The sequence below is a fragment of the Telopea speciosissima genome, chromosome 5, assembly GCF_018873765.1.
Source record: "Telopea speciosissima isolate NSW1024214 ecotype Mountain lineage chromosome 5, Tspe_v1, whole genome shotgun sequence".
NCBI lineage: Eukaryota > Viridiplantae > Streptophyta > Magnoliopsida > Proteales > Proteaceae > Telopea > Telopea speciosissima.
In genome coordinates this window covers 67,639,043-67,658,901 of record NC_057920.1, presented here as the reverse complement: position 1 = coordinate 67,658,901, position 19,859 = coordinate 67,639,043, and the positions used below count along the sequence as shown (strand labels likewise).

The 19,859-nt window shown below is 39.1% G+C and overlaps 1 protein-coding gene and 1 pseudogene across 2 annotated transcripts; one reads left to right on the top strand and one right to left on the bottom strand.

The window, feature by feature from the left end:
- Positions 1-228: 228 nt before the first annotated feature.
- LOC122660832 (pentatricopeptide repeat-containing protein At3g16010) lies at positions 229-8,565 on the bottom strand. 2 transcript variants are annotated; one of them, XM_043856077.1, is made up of 3 exons: positions 8,458-8,565; positions 6,480-8,339; positions 229-297 (listed from the first exon to the last, which is right to left on the bottom strand). In XM_043856077.1, the coding sequence occupies exons 1-2, from the start codon at positions 8,531-8,533 to the stop codon at positions 6,496-6,498; spliced, it is 1,920 nt and encodes a 639-aa protein (XP_043712012.1). In that variant the 5' UTR covers positions 8,534-8,565; the 3' UTR covers positions 229-297; positions 6,480-6,495. The 2 variants fall into 2 exon arrangements, with proteins under 2 accessions (XP_043712012.1, XP_043712011.1); XM_043856076.1 differs by lacking the exon at positions 229-297 and having other exon boundaries at positions 6,245-8,339.
- A 6,786-nt stretch (positions 8,566-15,351) lies between these two features.
- LOC122661160 lies at positions 15,352-19,159 on the top strand (annotated as a pseudogene).
- Positions 19,160-19,859: the final 700 nt, after the last annotated feature.

Sequence of the window (19,859 nt, the reverse complement as noted above, 5' to 3'; positions counted from 1 at the left end):
AACAAATTCGCATACACAATTGAGAAGAGAAAAAGATGAAGATTATAAGAACAAATTGACATACACAATTGGCGCAAGTGAAATCCCCCTTTCTTCAACAGTGACATAAGCTCCTGTTAGCGCATAAACTCATTCCGTTTGCCATTGCCCTGTTATGGCAGATTTCAATGGTCCAAGTTTTAAAATTTGGTAAAAAGGATAATTTTTTTGAAGCGTACCTGCAAAGGGTAATCAGAAGCACGTATACAACCAAATTCTTTTATGGTACGTAGCGTCTCGCTCCTTTGGCTTTCTTCCCTAATGATTCAAAACAGTAGCAATTGAAATCTAATCGAAATAAAAATCAATAAATAAATCAAACCTATCATGTAACCAACTATGTTACCTTTCTTTGATATCTTCCAAGAAGGGATTAAGTGATAGAGAAGAGAAGCCCTAGCATGAGGGGGGAGAAAGAGAGAAAGTAAATAAATAGAAATTGATCGTACCTGGCTCTTAATAGGAGTAACGGTGTCTCTATCTCTTCAATCGGAATCTGTGGGGAGGATGATGCACAAATCTACGGGGAGAATCTCTGCCTTCAGTTTTAAAGCTACACTTCACCATAGATCTGCAGGGGAGAGAAGGAACCATAGATAAAAGGGGGCGAGAGAAGGAATGTGTGGAGAAAGAGGGTATGGGGATGAAGAACAACGTCGAGAGAGGGAGAGGGTTTGGGAGAGAAGATATTAAACCTAGGGATATGGAGGAGGTCAATGGAGATGGTATTTTAGATTAAAAATTTTAAAGACTAAGGGTACCAAGGTCATAGGAAAAGTAAGAGCGCAAAAGATGTAAGATAATGAGGAAGAGATAATATTTAAATAAGAAAGAAGGATGAAGTAGTCATATGAAAAAATAGCGAAAAAGCATGAATTCGTGTATGTATATAATAGTATTAATACATACTATTATATAAAAAAATACAAACTTATACTTAGTGACTATTTTTTCACTTGACTATTTTATCCTTCTTTCTTATTTACATACCTTCTCCCTCTCATTGTCATGCTTTCTTTTCTTTTTATTTTTTCCCGAATCTTTGGTATCCTTACTACTTTATTTTTATTTTCTCCAATCGAAATCTTTCCTATCTTTGATTCAATCATCCTTTCTCCCAAGACCTCTCCCTCTCAAGATGAACTGCTTCATCGCCGTACCCTCTCTCTCTCTCCACATTCCTTCTCTCTCGAACGCTCCTCTCCTCCATGTGAACTGCCACATAGATGGAAGTCTATATCACCAGCATAAGGAAAAGGAGAGGACCCCCAAGTTAAAAGCTTCCACTCCCCAGAACACTTGGATGCACCTTTGATTGGTTCTAAGATGGATTCTGAAGCAATCTTCACTCTCTCCTCAAGCAATCTCTTTAGGAACAAAAGCGATCTCTCCCTAGGAAAAACTGACCGATATTACTTGTTCGGTTATCACGCAGGCATTAGCAACAATTCTAGATTTACAGGTTTTGGGTTTCCTTATTTCTGATCCCATGGGATGTTGAAGAGAAGATTGGGCTGAATAAACACTCTTCTATTTATGAAATGGCAATATACTGAATAAAGATCGAAGCGAGTCGTCTACTCGTCTTCTTTTCTTTTTGTTTTGTATTGTCATCAATTTTAGAGGTTTTGGATGCTGATTTGGGGAAGAACTTGAGAGGGTTTCTTCAGTACTATATGTCTATATTTGGGTTTTTGGCTTTGATGTGGGAATTACCATTGGACTTGTAATTGGCTATTTTCTGTTCATGTACTTCCAACCAACTGATGCGTGAAGGTCAGTTTCTCTCCTTTCTCTCTACTACTTGGTATGCTCGTTCTGAATGAGAACAACGGTATTTAGTTCTTTGGTTGTATTTGTCACTGTCCATTGTTCAATTTTTTTGTTGGTTTGATCTGTTTCAGACTTCAGAGTATTGTATTTTGAAATTTTGTGTCTGCATGACAATAGATGCTTTTACCTTAATATTTGAACTTCATAGTGGTAAGATAATTTGTAAAACCATCATTAACAAAATGGGGGTTAATCTCTTAGAATAGCTTGTTTGTCTTCGGTCATAATTGGGGTATGAAGAAGCTCTGGCCAATTGAATTACATTGGTTTCATAGAATGATTTTGATTTCCGGAGTGAACGAAGAAACTCTGTAGAGTGCAGACTGCTAGCAGCAATGGCGAAACAGAGCTCATGGCTTCTGCGGGGCGGTCAATTCCTTGGAGAGATATATGCTCTTTGTTTTCCACCCCTTCCTTTCCTCCCCACTGGTATGTAATTCCTCTTCTTTTTTTTTTAATCTTCATTGTTCATTTATTTATTTTTATTACTTACGGCCCAATGAACCTCCAGTCCTCCACTAGTGAATATGTTCTTATTGTTCTGTAACTTTTTATCCTTCTTATTATGTTTGTCAGGACCTTCAGACAAGGAAGATGATTGGTGGAGGGCTTGAGCGCGATGAGCTGTATTACCTAGATGGCACCGGACCTTCCACTGCTGCTACATCCACTACCATACCATCCCCTATGCAATGGAACCTACGCTTTGGTCATCCATCCATATCTAAACTCCAACTAATGGTTCTTGGTTGCAAGTCCACATCTCATCTTGAATGTGAAGCTTGCAAATTGGGCAAACATCATCGTGCCTCCTTTCCTGCCTGTACTTTACCTAGAAGTTCTTCATTGTTTTCTTTAGTTCATTATGACATTTGGGGTCTGTGTCGAGTCCTTAATAGGTTAGGGTTTCTTGTTTTGTTAGTTTTGTGGACGATTATTCTCGATCCACTTGGGTTTATTTGTTAAAAGACTAAACTCAATTTCTTATTGTATTAAAATTTTTTTTTATCAAGAAAAAAGAATCAATTTGCTACATTCATAAATATTTTTTGTTCCGATTATGCTCGAGTACACTCAAACTGAAAATTCAGATTTTTACCTCACCCATGATTTTATACACCAAACTAGTTGCTCTTACACTCCACAACAAAATGATGTGGCTGAATGCAAAAATCAGCACTTATTAGAGGTTGCCCGATCTATTATGCTCCACATGAATGTCCCCAAACGTTTTTGGTGTGATGCTGTCCTCACCGCTTGTTATCTTATTAATCGTATGTCGTCCTCGGTTTTACATAATAAAATTCCTTTTTTTATTCTTTATCCTGATCGTCCTTTATTTTCCTTTCCACCACGTGTTTTTGGTTTTGTGTGTTTGTGCACATCCTTAATCCCTCCATGGACAAACTATCCTCTCGGTCCTTTAAATGTTTGTTTCTTGGTTACTCTCGTACTCAAAAAGGAGATAAATGCTTTGATCCCATTTCTAATAAACAATTTATTAGTGTTGATGTCACCTTTTCTGAAAATACTCTTTATTTTCCTCCTACTCCTGTACCATCCGCAGTGCATAATGAAAATCTTCTAGGTCCGCCACTACCTGTCATTGTTCCCCTCTCTCAACCAATTCAAGTCTATCACCGTCGTTGCCGTCAACCACCAACCAAACCGTCCACTACTGCTCCTATACCGGCCTCCACTATTCCGCCAACTATACCTGATCCATCCCTCGTTGTTTCTGATGTTCCAGCCTTGCCTACTACTACAGCGGGTGCCGATCAGCCCGACACTCAATCTGACTTTGATGTTGAAGGCTCCATTGACTTACCCAATGCTGTTCGTCAAGGTACTCGTTCTTGTACTCACGAACCCCACAAATCCTTAACTGTTTATCCTATTGAGCACTATGTTTCCATTTCACACCTTCCTTCCCATTATTAACCCCTTGCTTCTGCTTTCTCTATTAACTTTATACCTCACACCCACCATCTCGCATTCTCTCAATCTGGTTGGAAGGCTGCCATGGATACCGAGATGGATGCTTTATTATCTCGGAATACTTGGACTCTGGTTTCATTACCTGTTGGGAAGGATCTTGTTAAGTGTCGGTGGGTTTATACTATCAAATACAATCCGAATGGTTCTGTTGAGCGGCTGAAGGCCCGCTTAGTTGTTAAAGGCTATACTCAAACATATGGTATGGATTACTCTAAGACTTTCTCTCCTGTTACTCGTCTGAACTCTGTTTGTATCCTTATTTCTCTGGCTGTTAACTTTAATTGGCCTTTATATCAGATGGATATAAGAAATGCCTTTCTCTATGGTGATCTTCAAGAGGAGGTTTATATGGAGTAACCTCCAAGGTATGTTGCTCAAGGGGAGTCTACCAAGGTTTGCAAGCTTCGTAAGGCAATTTATGGGTTGAAACAATCTCCAAGAGCATGGTTTGATAAGTTCAGCTCCATTGTCACTCAGGTTGGATTCTCACAGTGTTATTTTGACCATTTTGTTTTTGTTCACTATCAAAATTCAAAGGTAGTGGTAATGGTAGTTTATGTGGATGACATTATTAAATCTGGGAATGATACTTCGAGTATTGCCCAAGTTAAAGCATATCTTCATCAACATTTTCAGATGAAAGACTCGGGTATTCTCAAATATTTTCTTGGTATTAAAGTTTTGCGAAGCAAGAAAGGTGTTAGCTTATCTCAAAGGAAATATGTCATTGACCTTCTGACTAACATTGGAATGCTTGCTTCCAAATCAGCAGATACTCTTATGGATCCTCATCAAAAACTTGGGTCCATTGAGAGTGAGGATTTTTCAGATGTTCATCGATATAGAAGATTAGTTGGCAAACTTATTTATCTTACAGTTACTCGCACCGATATATCCTTTGTCATTGGAGTTATTAGTCAATTTATGCAGTGTCAAAAGAAAATTCATTGGGATGTTGCTTGCCATGTGTTGAGATACCTGAAGAGCGCTCCTGGCAAAGGCCTTATTTATCGACCTAATCAGAATGCTAATTTGGTTGGATTTTCTGATGTTGGGCTGGTGTTGATGGTGATAGACGTTCTACCACTGGTTATTGTACCTTTGTGGGTGACAATTTGATCATCTGGAAAAGCAAGAAACAAACCACCGTTGATCGATTAAGTGTTGAAGCTGAATATCAAGTGATGACACATACTATAGCTGAATTGATGTGGGTAAAATCCTTACTCTAGGAATTAGGATCTCCCATCAATCAATCTATGCAAATGTTTTGTGGTAACCAAGCCGCGATCTATATTGCAAGTAACCCTGTCTTTCATGAGAGGACCAAGCACATTGAGGTTGATTGTCACTTTGTTCGGGATTAAGTTATGAAGAAGTTGGTTGTTACTCCATTTGTCTCTACTACCAATCAAGGCATTGTTTGGACCTGCTTTTCGTCAAAGTTGTTCCAAGCTGGGTCTAGGTGATTTGTACGCTCCCCTGCTTCTCAAGCTGAGTCTAGGGGATTGTCACTTTCGTCAAAGTTGTTCCAAGCTGGGTCTCTACTACCAATCAAGGCATTGTTTGAGTCTGTGTCTTAGTTTCCTAGTCTTAGTTTGAGTTGCTACTTCTAGTCCTAGTTCTATTTCTTATTTTATTTCTCTTTTCCTATTGTAACTTGGAATCCTAACATGATTAGGAACCCCCCCTCTTGTTGTAATCCTTTATTATAAATACAAACAAGGTGAGGGAGGTTGTCAGATTCGACAGCTCTCTTCTCTTCACCATCTCATTCTTCTCCTCACCTCTTCTTCTTCTAGTTCTCGGTTTTGGCTCTCTAACAGGTGTTCTAATTACAGACAATATTATATTAAGGGTTCGGCCTTTACTGCCAACCAAGAGTACAAATCCAAAACACCAAATTGTTTTTTTTTTCCTTTCAATTTGAAGCTTTAAATATGTTTATTAAGCCTAAAACAAGTTTCCCTTAAAGTTTCAGAGCCAACTATGGCCATTATCCCACCGAAACATAGTTTCGGGAAGAAAAAAAAAAACTGTCTCGCCAAGATCTCGGCGAGATCTCAAGATTTCAAAAAACTCGACCTGGTCGAGATGGCTGTTCGAGACGAATTTTTGAACCTTGACCAAAACAATATAATCAGCAAAAAACATACACCAAGGAAGCCGGATTGTAGGCCATATCAGAAGAGAGCCATAAAACTACCAGGTAGAGAAGCTGGAGCACATACACTGCCTAAACTTCTTGTTTGTCCAATTGAAATGAGCACTACACCTTAAGACCAAAAAGAAATGCAGCCAAACAACTAGCTCTACATCATGAAAACTTCTAATTAGTTGTGAGCACCAATGAACTATTTCTCCTATGATCTCATTACAACCAAAAGTAATGCATTTATTGCCAATTAATGGCATATAAATCCACAAAAGCATCACATAATCTGGTCTCCTGGCATTCAAAAAATTAAGTTCTAGAACAATCCCCTCAATCATATTCAACATTCTAATTAGAGCCTAAAGTTAAGAAATGCAGCTCCATATAATAAGGTGAAAGAGATATGATATTAATACAAGGAAGTATGACGAGGAAAACAGTGACAAAAACATACCAGATCCCTCTGAGTCTTACAGAGATGAATGTATCTGTTCTTCATCAATTTTACCTACAGCCTCAAGAAGAGATGAATAGGTAATGATATCATATTCAAATCCATTCGAATTCATCTCTTTCATTAACTTTGCTGCCTCCTCGAACATACCAGCACGACTAAGGCAGCCAAGAACTGTGTTGTATGAGACAGCATCTGGCTTAATCTTTGAACGTTTCATCTTTGTAAACATCTCCATTGCCCGTTTAGGGCCACCTGTCTTTGCCAAGCCGTTCAAAATAATGTTGTGTGAGTTTAAATCCGGAAAGCAACCCTGCTCTTCCATTGTTCGAAGCAAGGAATGAGCCTCGTCTATCATGCCAACCCTCACCATCCCTGACATGAGGGCATTGTAAGCATAAACATCCGGATTGCATCCAAGACTCTTCATTTCATTGAAAAGGTCTACAGCCTCACTGAGACGTCCACATTTTCCAAAGTGTTTGATCATCACAGCATATATCCGAGCACTTGATGATCCACAGTTCTCTTTTAGTTCCTGAAATAACTCATTTGCAGCTTCATACCGTTTTGCCTTTCCAAGAGCATCAATCAGACTGCAATAGGCAGCAGGGCACGGAGGGAAACCCTTTTCATCCATCTCCTCAAGAAGCATTAAGGCTTTCTCAACTCTATTTGTCTTGCAAAAACCATCAATAAGAATTGAATAAGTAAAAGCACTGGGAACAATGCCATGACCCTTCATCTTCTCAAACAAGGAAGCAGCATCTGATGCAGGAGCCTTGCATTGAAAAATAGCTTTAATTACAGTGTTATATGTCACCACATTTGGTGTGCACTGGGAAGAACCCATGTCTTCAAACAGCTTAATAGCATCACTCAACCGACCAGCCTTGCCTAAGATGTTGATTAAATTGTTTATGAGCACCACATCTGGCTTACAGCCGTCTTTTCGCATATCAAGAAAGGCCCCATAAGCCTCTTCAACCCTTCCACTTTTCCCAAGCCCCTTGATCAATTCAGTGTAAGTAAATACTGTGGGAGTACAACACTTCCCTTTCATCTCATGGAACAAAGCTAAGGCTTTCTCAACCCTTCCCAACTTGAAAAATATCTCAATCAGAGTAGTATAAATCCTTGCTGTGGGCTCCAAACCATTCTCCTTCATTTCATCAAACAGTCTAATAGCAGAGTCCTCACGACCCAGCTTGCTAAATGCAGATACAAGTGCACTGTAGGTCACAGTGTCAGGGAAACAATTGCCCTCATTACACATTTCATTGTAGAGCTCATGGACCTTCTCATGATGGCCCTCCTGCATTAGCATCAAGATCATGGCATTATAAGTGCTTGCTGTCGGTTTGCACTTCCGGGCCTTGACCTGGTAGAAGATGGAGAGTGCCTTATTAACCATCTTCGCCTTGCCTAAAATCCGAACAATCTCAGATAACTCAGCAGGTCCAACCACGGAATTGCTACGAACCATTTCTTGGATTGTCTTCCACATTTCACCAAACAATCCAGCTTCATTCAAGCAACGTATCAGAGTCATATAAGTGGTCGAGTCGTGTTCAAAATTCTTCCTCTTGCCAGCCCACTTAAAGAACTGTATCTTAACGTTGATCTCGACATTTATCTTCATGACTTCACGGACCAGCCGATGATCAACCTTCAGCATTAATACTTCCAAGGCCTTCTCAGCATCAGGACCCCACTTGAATATCTTCAAAATCCTCATAAACCTCTCATCCAATGCACGAACAGAGGGGTCATTCCTTGGCCGTTTGGGATTTGTGTTGTTCAGGTGCAAGGAGGCATTCTGGGGACTTGGCATGCGGAACATTTGGACAATTTCATTTTCTTCACCATTCGAAACAATTGAAATTAATCAGAAACTTGTGAAAAATTCATTATTCGTTCGAAGAAGAAAACTGAAAAGAATTGGAATGGAGATAGAAAGAGAGTGAGCGAGTTCTACCTGTTTGCTTAATTCTCTCACAGAGCCAAGTCGTAGTTGAGATCGATCGCCTCTGAACAATAAATCTCGAAGCCATTTCTTCACCGGAAGAGAACTAAAAACTACAGAGCGCAGATGCCGCCCTTACTTCGAACTAAAGTGAGAAGAGTTTGCGCCAAGCTGCCGGGTATTCATTACAAACCAGGCTCCGCTAGACTTTCCTTCGCGCCAAAACCCAAAGCCAAACAATCTGCATCACCACCACCTCTTCTCCGCTCTCACGTCTGCAACAACCCTCACCCAGCTCAAACAAATAGAAGCTCAAATTCTCCGTCCAGGGTTCGATCGCTCAACCTCTCTTCCTGAGGTTCGTCATATCCTCTCGTGCGCTCTCTCTCTCCTCTCCTCTAGCCCTGAGTACTTTCTCTCCAGGCTTTGAAGTTGGAGTTCGCTTTATGCCGCGCCCGCGCATAGGGGTGTCAAAACCTAGTCCGACCCGAGAAAACCGAACCGAAACCGATTTGAATTTATTGAATCATGTTTCGGATTGGGGTTTTGTGACGGTGAAACCAAATTAGACTCCATCGAAACTGATTGAAAATAGTTGAAAAGAACGTTACCTCGTCTACGGTAAGGCTACGTTTGGTAAATGTCTGAACAAAGAACGGGCGTTCTTGACTAAGAACGTTCTTTTGCTTCTTTGTTTAGAAACGGCGTTACGAGACCAAAAATGACTGTTTGGTAACGGTCTCAAGAACTGTTGTTGAGCGAAAATGGTGTTTGGTAAAACCTGTTCTTCCCTATTTGATGTTAATTACAAAATTACCATTTCCTTCTAAATTACACCAATAAATACTTGTAAAATTCTTTTCTCTCTTACCTACCTTGGCATAAAATTAAAATGTCTCATTAACATAACCAAAGTAATTATAAAAATATACCAAATTTAGAAAATGCCATTAAAATTGGGTTCTTATGTGGATTAGTGTCATAATGACAATGCTATGAACAGTTGAATAAAAATTGGGCCTTGGTGGATTCGAACCACCATCCCCTTGGAACATGGTCATGTTCCAAGTGCTCTACCAATTTGAGCTAAAGACCCATCAAGTACTCATTGATTAGGGACACGAGGATAAAGTATTGTTAATTAATTTCTGTGTTCTTCCCAGTAGTACTTCCTAGCTATTTTTTTTTGTGGTAAGGTGGTACTTCCCACTAGGACCACCAGTCTATACATGCAAAAAACATACAATCTGGTCGGCTTGTAAAAGAATGGATCCATCACAACCCTATAATTCGGAAATCACTAATGATGGTGGCACTGCATCTATGAGAATGGATCCATCACAGCCCTATAATTCAAAAATCATCTATTAGGCAAGGAAGGAAAGATAATAAGGATTTCATACTAGTATAGTAATGAGATGAGCTTATAGCATTTTATTATCTGAATTTTATGAAAGCGGAGACCAACATAAACCCATGCACGTAAGTTTACTTTTCATATCCAACGAGTTCGATCAAAACAAGCAAGGAAAGATAATACAATGTAATATCCAACTGAAACTCCATGAATTCCTGAACAACAGAGACCCACAATCTCAACTTACAACATAATCAAGAGATCATCTGCTCAAAAAATTTAAATGTTCTTTTTTTTTTTTTTTTTGAAGAAATAAAAAAGCAAATAGAGAAGAACAACGACTCTGCATTACCATAGAAGGATAAAATCATAAGGAAGAAAATCAAATACAAAATTTATTCAAAATTTATTCAAAATCAAGAATACAAAGCAATTTCTATTCAGGTAAATAGAGAAAACAAAAAAAAAAAACCCAACTAAATCGAGTAATGACCATTACAAAGAGAGAGCGGAGGCTACGGATCTGCTACCTTACGAGAGAGTGGGAGAGAGAGAGTCACCTTCACCTGCAGGATTGCGGACGGGGTCGTGGTAGAGAGGATCACGGGAATCCTTCAAGTTGTTGCTCCAAATCCTGAGACAAAAAAGCTGAAGTGAGGGAAAGAAGCGAGACAGAGAGAGATAATAAAATCATCACAGAGAAGGAAAGAAAAAAGGCGCAAAAGCGAGGGGGGGGGGGGGGGGGGGGGGGGGGGGGGGGGGGGGGGGGGGGGGGGGGGGGGGGGGGGGGGGGGGGGGGGGGGGGGGGGGGGGGGGGGGGGGGGGGATGAAGCTGGAATGACTCAAAGATAATAAAATCCCCAAAATCCATTATACCCATAACATCCATACCTAAAAAACAAACCGAGAAAATTCACATTATGTATGAATAAAATCCCCAAAATCCCTAACATCCATTCCTAAAAATCCAGACCTAAAAATCAATTTTCTCAACAAATCCATAATCATACCTTTCGGCTGAATCCCTTCAAATTTTAGGGAATTCGGACACAGTCGAGATCATCACAAAATAACGATCGAGAGAGAGAGGCGGAGAGAGAGCAGAGAGAGATAGCGAGATAGAGAGTGAGAGAGGGAGAGAGAGCGAGACACGAGAGAGTGAGAGAGAGAGCGAGATAAAGGGTGAGAGAGGAAGCGATAGAGAGAATGGAAGAGAGAGCGTGAGGGAGAGAGCGAGAGAGAGATAGAGGGCATGGTACTGCGGGTTCTCTTATGGGGTGGTCTCCTTCGTTTCCCCTTCTCTTCCCTCCTCTTCGCAAGTTTCTTTCTCAAGCATCCGATTCACGGGTTTGCTCGATATTTGCTCAAGCTTTTCTTCTTGTTCTTTGCGAAAAGACAAAAAATCATGTTCTAAAAAGAACAAAAAGTTTGGCAAGCCAAACATAAATGCGTTTTGTTTTTTGAACAAAGCTTCGCGTTACCTAAGTGTGTTTGTAGCGTTCAAACTGTTAGGTTCTTTCAGCACAAAAACATGAAATAGTGTTTGGCTTTGCGGTTGTTTTTGTTCTTTTAGAGCGGAGTACACAAAGAATTTCTTTCAAAGATGAAGAGACGGACAAAAAGTCACAAAACCCGTGATTTTTTGAGAGAAATCATGAAACTCATCTCTCGCTCTGCTAGCACCAATTTGGGAGACGACGAAGGAAGGACTCGCTCTGCAACCCTAGGTGAGATCTCTCACTCTCTCTCGCTCTCTCTCCCTCTCTCTCCCTCTCTATCTTTCGCATGCTCTGGTAACGTTCGCTCGTTGTTTCCCTCTCTCTGTTTCTCTCTCTCCCTCTCCATCTCTCGCACTCTATGCACCTCTCTCTCGCTCTTTCCCTTTCTCTGTGTCTCTCTGTGTCGTTTTTTGGCTCTTTTCCTCTCTCTGTCTCTCTCTCTCTCCCTCTCACCATCTCTGTGTGGAGATTATGGAAGATTGATCCAATTTGTTTTCGATTTTGTCTCAGGAAGTGGATCAACACCCCTTTAATCAGCAGCCTACAACCGAAAAGGTATGGAGAACAACCCCTTTTGTTTCCCATTTTGTCTCTAGAGAAATCGATCCTCTATTGGTGTCTCTCCTAAGTTCTGTTCTGTACAGGATTTTGGGGTTTTATTGCACCCTCTAAGAGGGCTGCTCGAACTCAGTCTTGGCTCCTTTTGCCCACTACTGCTGCTACTTCTGTTGTTCCCCTGTGGTTATCAAACGTTTTCTCTATTCAGCCCTAATGTTCAGATTTTGGTTGATTACTTCTAATTAAATCTTAGTCTGTTCTTCCTAAGTTTCCTAATAATGTTTATGACTCTTTCCAACTTTGTATTTCCTCATATCTTTATTCTACACAGTTTTTTTGTTTTACACTGCCTCTCAAGTCTCACTGATTAATAAATCATGGTTACATCCAATATTGGTTCAGATATACTTCTTTCAGATGTAATTTCTAATTGCCTCACATCTATATAGTGTAGAAACAAAGGAATTCGTCTTTTGATCAAAATTCAAATACAAGGCAGTTGTAAATCATTTCCATACTTAAGGTAATGGGGTTTCAGCACTTGAAATTATTTATTCTCCATAAACCACCGAATACTCAACACAACTCTACTAATCTTTGACCCAACTACAACTACTTTTTCCTACATGAGTACTGTTGTGTTGGTCCTCTATTTAGCACTTGAAATCATAAGCACACATGTCTTTTCTTACTACTGCAGCCCAAGTCATTTTTTCCCCTGTACCCATATTAATATAAGAAATTCCAATTTGCACTGTAGCATAAATCTACTAATAATACTTCCAATTTATCCTTTTGAGATGACTGCAGCCCAAGTAATTTTCGATTACCCCCATATCCTTTTAACACTTTCAACCTTCCTCTTCTCCTACTGGTTACAATGGGGTTCAAAGTCACCTGAGGATTAGGGATCAGAATTCCCAATAAAATTCAAGAATCTTAGAGATAGGAACAATCAGATTTTAGGAGAAATTAAGCATAAGAAAATCAAAGGGTCTAATCTAGATGATAAGCTGTTCAAATTCTGAGATATGAAAGAACCGTACTAAGGTTAGGTCTGTTGGATATTCAAGAACAGAATTCCAGAACCAGAAATCGATAACAGGAAATAAGGAAATCAAAACTGAATTATTAGGAATATCATAAATTGAAGCATGAACAAATAGCAGAAGTCATATTTCAGTAAACAAACCCAAAAACCTGAGAATTATACTAGAATTAGGATAATTTGGAATTCGATGGATGTGCAGGCCTAAGAACAGATCAGAACTGATATGCAGATGCAGCAGGAATAGCAGAACAATATTATGCTATTGTTCAACATGGAAAGACATGTCTGAACAATATTATGCTATTGCCCAGTTAGAGCTGTCCAAGTGGCATAACATAACTTTATAAGTCCATGTGTGCAAAAACTGATTTACAGTCTAAATTAGGGACTTCTTTTGATAAATTTATATATTCTATATGCTATTAATCTGTTTGGTAAATGATGTACATGGTTGCTGCATAATGAATGTCTATGCCTCTACTGAATTTTTGCAAATGAACACCAAAAAGAGTGGTTTAGTGCTCATGTAGTCAATTTAACATCTGAAAATGCTTATTATGTATCAATAGTTTCCTTTTGGTTTCACCCATTTCCTTTTTAAACATCCAATCTTATTCAAGTCATGCTTCTCATGCAGCACTTGGACTTTCCTTACACAGCACTGAACCATCTCAGTCAACTTCCTTCATCTTACCAATTGGTGTTAACACTAGGTTCCAGGGAATGCATTCAGTGTCAGTTCTATGCTTTATAGTTTCACCCTTGATCTGTTTAGCCTTTTTCAGCCTTGGGGTGGGTTTGTATTTTGAGTGAAAGTGAGTGAAAGAGTGAGAGAGTGAAAGAGAGTTTTTTTCTTAGTAAATATTGCCATAGTCTATGGCATGAATTATTTTCAAGTTGGCAAGGCAGTCTTGAACAGATGTGTTTTTATAAGTAGTGGTTTTCAACACATCAAGCCAAGAAGCTGGTGGGCCCATGATCGGAAAGGCACTGTGTGAGACCACCAATGTGAATTGTCGGTCTACTTTTCCTTCCATTCCAGCATCTCTCTCTCTCTCTCTCTCTCTTTGGGGGGTGGAGAGGGGGGGGGGGGGAAGGGTTGCAGGGAAGTGGAAGGAAAAGTTAGGGAAGGTGGTCATCCTAGTCAAGTCATTTTCTTCTTTTTGGTTTCTGCTAACTCCCTCTCTCTCCCCTGCCGTGTGTATGTGTGTGTGTCTGTGTGCATGGTTGAATGATGTAAATTGGAATCTGCAGTCTCAGAGGAGTTTGGTGTCATTCATCCACAAGTTTTGATACTTGTGTTTAGCGGGATTGATAAACATTTTTTTTTTGTGGGGGGCGGAGGGGGGCGGGAGAAGGGTTTCATATTTTGCTGTCAATTGATTTCAGGTTGTTATAGTTAGTAGATTGAGTTGCAGAAAAACATGATTTATGATTACTTTATATCAGTATGTAGATAGACAAACAAAATACAAAGGAAAGAAAACTGGGCTGGTGGAGTTGGAGTATAATAATGATGGAAGAAAGAAGAAGAAGAAAGGGGTTGCACTTAGTTTTGATGGGTCTTTAGCTCAAATTGGTAGAGCACTTGGAACATGAGTATGTTCCAAGAGGATGGTGGTTCGAGTCCACCAAGGCCCTCTTTATTCAACTGTTCATAGCATAGTCAGTTATGCCACTTATCCACACAAAAACCCAATTTTAATGGCATCTTTGAAATTTGACATATTTTTATACTTTGGTTATGTTAATGAGATATTTTAATTTTATGCTAAGGTTGGTAAGAGGAAAGGATTTTTACAAGTCTTTTTTTTTTGTATAATTGACAAAGAAATGGCATTATTGTAATTAATATCTAATAGGAAAGAACAGGTTTTACCAAACACTATTTTCGTTCTGAACGGCGTTCTTGAGACCGTTACCAAACGGTCATTTTTAGTCTCAGAATGCAGTTTTAGACCAAGAACGCAAAAGAACGTTTCTAGTCAAGAACGGACGTTCTTTGTTCAGACCGTTATGACCATCGTGTTCTCGTGGATTTTCACCTTTCCATGAGGGTGCAATGGTCATTTCGCTTGACTTTGTATCTAAACGCATGAGCTGGGAGCTACACATGACTAGGCAGTGTTATTTTTCCCTTAAAAATTACATTTTTTTTCATACTTTTGAATTGAATACTTTTACATGACAAATTAAAATCAAACCGACAAGAGAAACCGATATGGAACCAAAATCAAACTGAATCCAAACCAAAACCGAATGAAAACCAATGCACCCCTTGGATCATGTTTTGTTCCTAGATATGGATTGATCCGACTGATCGGTATCGGAGCCGATACCCGTATCGATACCAATATTTAAAATCACTAGTGTGTGAGGCAGGGGTTGAGATCCTCTGTTTCTCTTCCCTGCGTAACGAAAGTAGTACGTTCGACAGATACAGAGAGAGACCGACACAGATGCAAGCGGTGACGCTAAAGACGTCATACAGCAGGCCACGGCAAGCACTTGAAGCCTCTTGCTCATGCTCCTTAATAAAGTTGCATTCTAACTCCTTCAAGGTGGTTCTATACTTCAGATAATGTTCTCCCCAGAAGTTTTCATTCCTATTTGATATATTTTTATATCCAATAGATGGTCTCTCATCAGAAGATATTCTTATTTTTCATCAATTTTTATCTCAATGGCAGGGTTGGAATCTCCGTAGAAATCGATTTTCGCTTATAGGGAGAAGCTTGTTTGCGCTTAAGGGATCGTCTCATTACCTACGCGTTCGTACGTCTACAGGTACATATGGGCAAGGTGAGCTTTCTGTTATTTCGCCCCTTCCCCGGTTCTTCTTGCTGGTATGTATTGATTAATTTGTAGTTTCGTTGTGATTTTTAATTTATTTATCGATTCCATCGTTGTTTTGAGCAAGTTTTCTGACTCTCACCGCCCCCCCGGGTTGGAATGATATGATTGCGTGAAAGAATTGTATTTTTTCTATTATATGTTATATAGTGGATGTGTTTTGATGGAATTCATCCTTGGTGGTGAATCGTAGAACTTTATTGGAAGTTTTGCTGCGAAGTGTTTGTTTGCTCCATCAAATCTTTGCCCACATCATTGTTCTTTGTCATTTTATAGAGAAAATTGGAAACAATTTTATTTTGCCCATTGAAAGAATCTTACAATATCTTGTTGATGGAATGCTTCTATCGTTCTTTCCTTATATATATTTTTTCCCTTCTGCCTGAAGGATAGTGGTTTAGCTCTATTGCACAACAGTTTGTTATTGATTTCCTGTTCCCTGTAAGTTCTAGTTTTTCATTTTAAATATATAGTGTTGTATTGATGGGATCGGGATCTTTTGTATTTTTTTAGCACAGAACACTGTTTCTGATGTCTCATCATTTGTTTGTCTCTGCAGCCATTAAAGCTGTTGCTACACCAGATTTGGCATTGGAATTGTCCCTCACAGCTGAAAATGTTGAGAGTGTGTTAGATGAAGTGAGACCATATCTGATGGCAGATGGAGGTAATGTGGCATTACATGAGATCGATGGGAACATTGTCAGATTGAAGCTACAAGGAGCATGCGGATCCTGTCCGAGTTCTGTGATGACCATGAAGATGGGTATAGAACGTCGTCTGATGGAAAAGATTCCTGAGATTGGTGCTGTTGAACCAGTTACAGATGAGGAAACAGGCCTTGAGCTAAATGAAGAAAATATAGAGAAGGTCAGCAATATTTTTGATAACCATTTCTCTGTTCCATTAAGTGGATAACTTCTTTCTCAGGCATCTAAAACATTATAGGCCTTCTTAGATGATACAGTCAGAAGTTCCAATGAGGTGATTTATTTTGCTATCCATATTGGGACCTTTGTTCATCAACTCCTTTTTTTCCCCTCTGCCAAATGAATTTCAGTAGTTAGTCAACAAAGGGCAAGAGAAGAGAATGAGGGTTCAAGGGAGCATTTTGTTAGGATGTGATTGGTGTCAAGTGCCCTGATGTCTTGCATGCTTTTTTTTTTTTTTATAACACTCATGTCTTGCATGCCGACCTCTAGAAACCACTACTTGGAGGACAAAAATATATAATAAACTGGAGAAACTTTAGAAAGGAAGAATAAATTTTAAGAAATATTGTGGGAAAATGATGTACACGCTGATGGTAGTACACACCCTTTGCATGAAGTTCCATTGATAGATTAATGTTGTTGGCAATGTATCTATGGCGGCCTAATGCACTAATAGCTCTGTTGAAGCTTCTGGGCAAGGTACTAAAACTCGGGTCTCAGAATCAATTCGGCTCTTGGAAAAACCGAGACGAGTCGAGATCTCACTAAGATCTCGCCGAGTTGGTGCATTTTTTTTTTCCCAACTCGAAGCCTCAACTTTGGATCAATCCGAGATCTGGACCTAAGATCCGAGATATGCCGAGTTTTGGCAAGTTAGGTAAGGTATTTAAGTGGTTGGTGGGGGTAAAAAAAAAACCGGATCGAAACCGAGATCCGAGATCTCGCCGAGATATTGCACTTTTGAGACTCGCAGGCAGTCTCGTCTCGGCTTTTCTAAAAACTAAGAAACTCGGCTCAATCTATGCTTCTAGGAACCTGAGGAATTATTTCGTATGTTAACCATTCTGCAATTTCGGGACCTACATATGATTGGTTGAGTTGAGTTTTTTAGGTTCTTGAGTTGATTTCAATGGTCTAACTTCTGATCAAAGCAAGCTTAGTCAAAACCTAAGATTAAGGTTATTGCTGCCCCCATGGCTAATCCTTTCCTTGTAGCCCCAACCCCAAAGGAAAATTTGAAAAAAGGGAGAGAGGGGCCTCAAGATTGGATATTTGTAGAGCACTTTGCAGAGAGCAGTTTGGTAAAATATTTTGTGGTAAACATCATTATTCCATTTTAATGGAGGCTGGCCCTATGTTGGATTGTTGTTTGAGTTTAGTGCTATGGACAACTATTAGTGTTAGGTACTTATGATATGTTTGACAGTTTGACTGTTGCGGAGGCTATACTTTATTGTGAATTTTCAGAATTTATGAAGCTTTTGTCTGCCCCAGTACGTTGCTAAAATTATTTTTTAATGTCTTTTTTTTCTCTTTTTTGGTAAAAATTATTTTTTAATATCATGGTAACATTAAGAAGTTATAGAACTATGAAATCAATGATCGTGTTAGCTTTCTTGATTGAGGAATTTTTGGGGTGCTAAATTGACGACTCTCAGTTTATACCATCTGTATGTACACGTCTATTCAATTAAAAAATAAATAAATAAAGGGGAATTACATCTGTAAGAGTCAAAAAATATTTTTTTGCTTCATAATTTGTTATTAACCTAGTTTGTTGCTGTAGAAAGTATTGTCATTGTTATTAAAATATCAATAAGATAATAATGCCATTAACTTCTTTTTATTCGGAGTGGAGTGACCGATGACAACTGCCTACAGAGCCAGGAAGTCATGAAATTGCTTGCCACCCTAATTTGAAGTGAATTGACAACTAGTCTGTGGACTATGAAGGTCAATGTATGTCTTGTTGTTGGTCCTTAGTCTTTTGGGGTGCCTTTGCTGTACAGTTCTTTCTTTCTTTGTTTTTCTAATTTATTTGTAAAAGCTTTTACCATGATTGATTTATTGTTTGAGTTGGGGGAAAAAGGAGTAACAGCAACCATATTCCACAAATGCATGAAACAAATCTTGTGTTGTAACAGCAACCATATTCCACAAATGCATGAAACAAATCTTGTTTTGTACCCCTTTAAACTAGCTAATCTTCGTTATAAATTAGTTCTGGTCATTTTGGGATGCTCTATTTTGGTTAGATTTTGAGGCTGCACAACTGTAGTTAAACAATTTGTATCCTAAGGTTAGGGGGAAGGGGTATTTGGAAAGAAACTATACTGCTGTTTGCTGATAAGTGAAGAATATATAACTAATCACTTATGCTATGACAGGTCCTTGAAGAATTAAGGCCATACCTTGTAGGAACTGGAGGCGGAGGACTAGAACTGGTTACAGTTGAAGAACCAATTGTTACAATTCAAATTGTAGGGGGCAGCAGCAGGGGTCATGACTGTTCGAGTGGCAGTAACACAGAAACTACGGGAAAAGATTCCTGCAATTGCAGCCGTTCAGCTTCTGTAATCTTTGCACTATTATGTGAGCTGGGAGATTTTACTCCGGTCAAGTATTGTCTACATGGCTGTAATCACAATACCCGTCTGAATAGTGCATCTGGGTTTAAATCTTGAACAGAACTACAAATCATTTCTCATATTTGGTTGCGTTGTTTTGAAGTACCTACATGTCAATTATTTTTGTAAATTTTAAAACTCAAACAATCAGAACAAAATTTCTATAGTGAGAAGAATCTTCAAGGTGGTGAAAATTCATAGCTCTGTTTCAACTGTAGCTGATGTCCATTGATTCAGTATCGGATTAATATGGATCGATATGGCCGATCCATATCAGTATTTGTATCAGCTACAGTTTCAGTCCAATTCAAGTTTACAAGTGGCAAAACAAGGTATTGAAAAAATCAGGGACTACCAAAGAACTGTAGCCAAATGGTTAAACATACATGAGAGACGTCAACAACTGCTGAACACAGTTGGTTATGGTGTTGCTCGTCAAAACACTTCAATTCTGGTCATCACAACTTGTATTGCTTGCCCAAATGATGATCTACAGTTCTTTCTGTTGTATGTATAATCAATAAATTGATTTTAGGGTTTCTCTGTGGCCTATCATAATATAATTAATTCACAGAGGAGCTATTGCATAGTGCCCATGAAAACAGGTGATGATTTTGAATTGATTGAAATGCTGCTCTAAGTGACTGAATTGTGAAACAATTGAATACCTTACAATGCCTTCTTCATTGAGAAGCCTTTCTGCCAAGGAACAATACAAGAGCACAACAAAACTTCTCATAGAATTTGGGTAGAGTT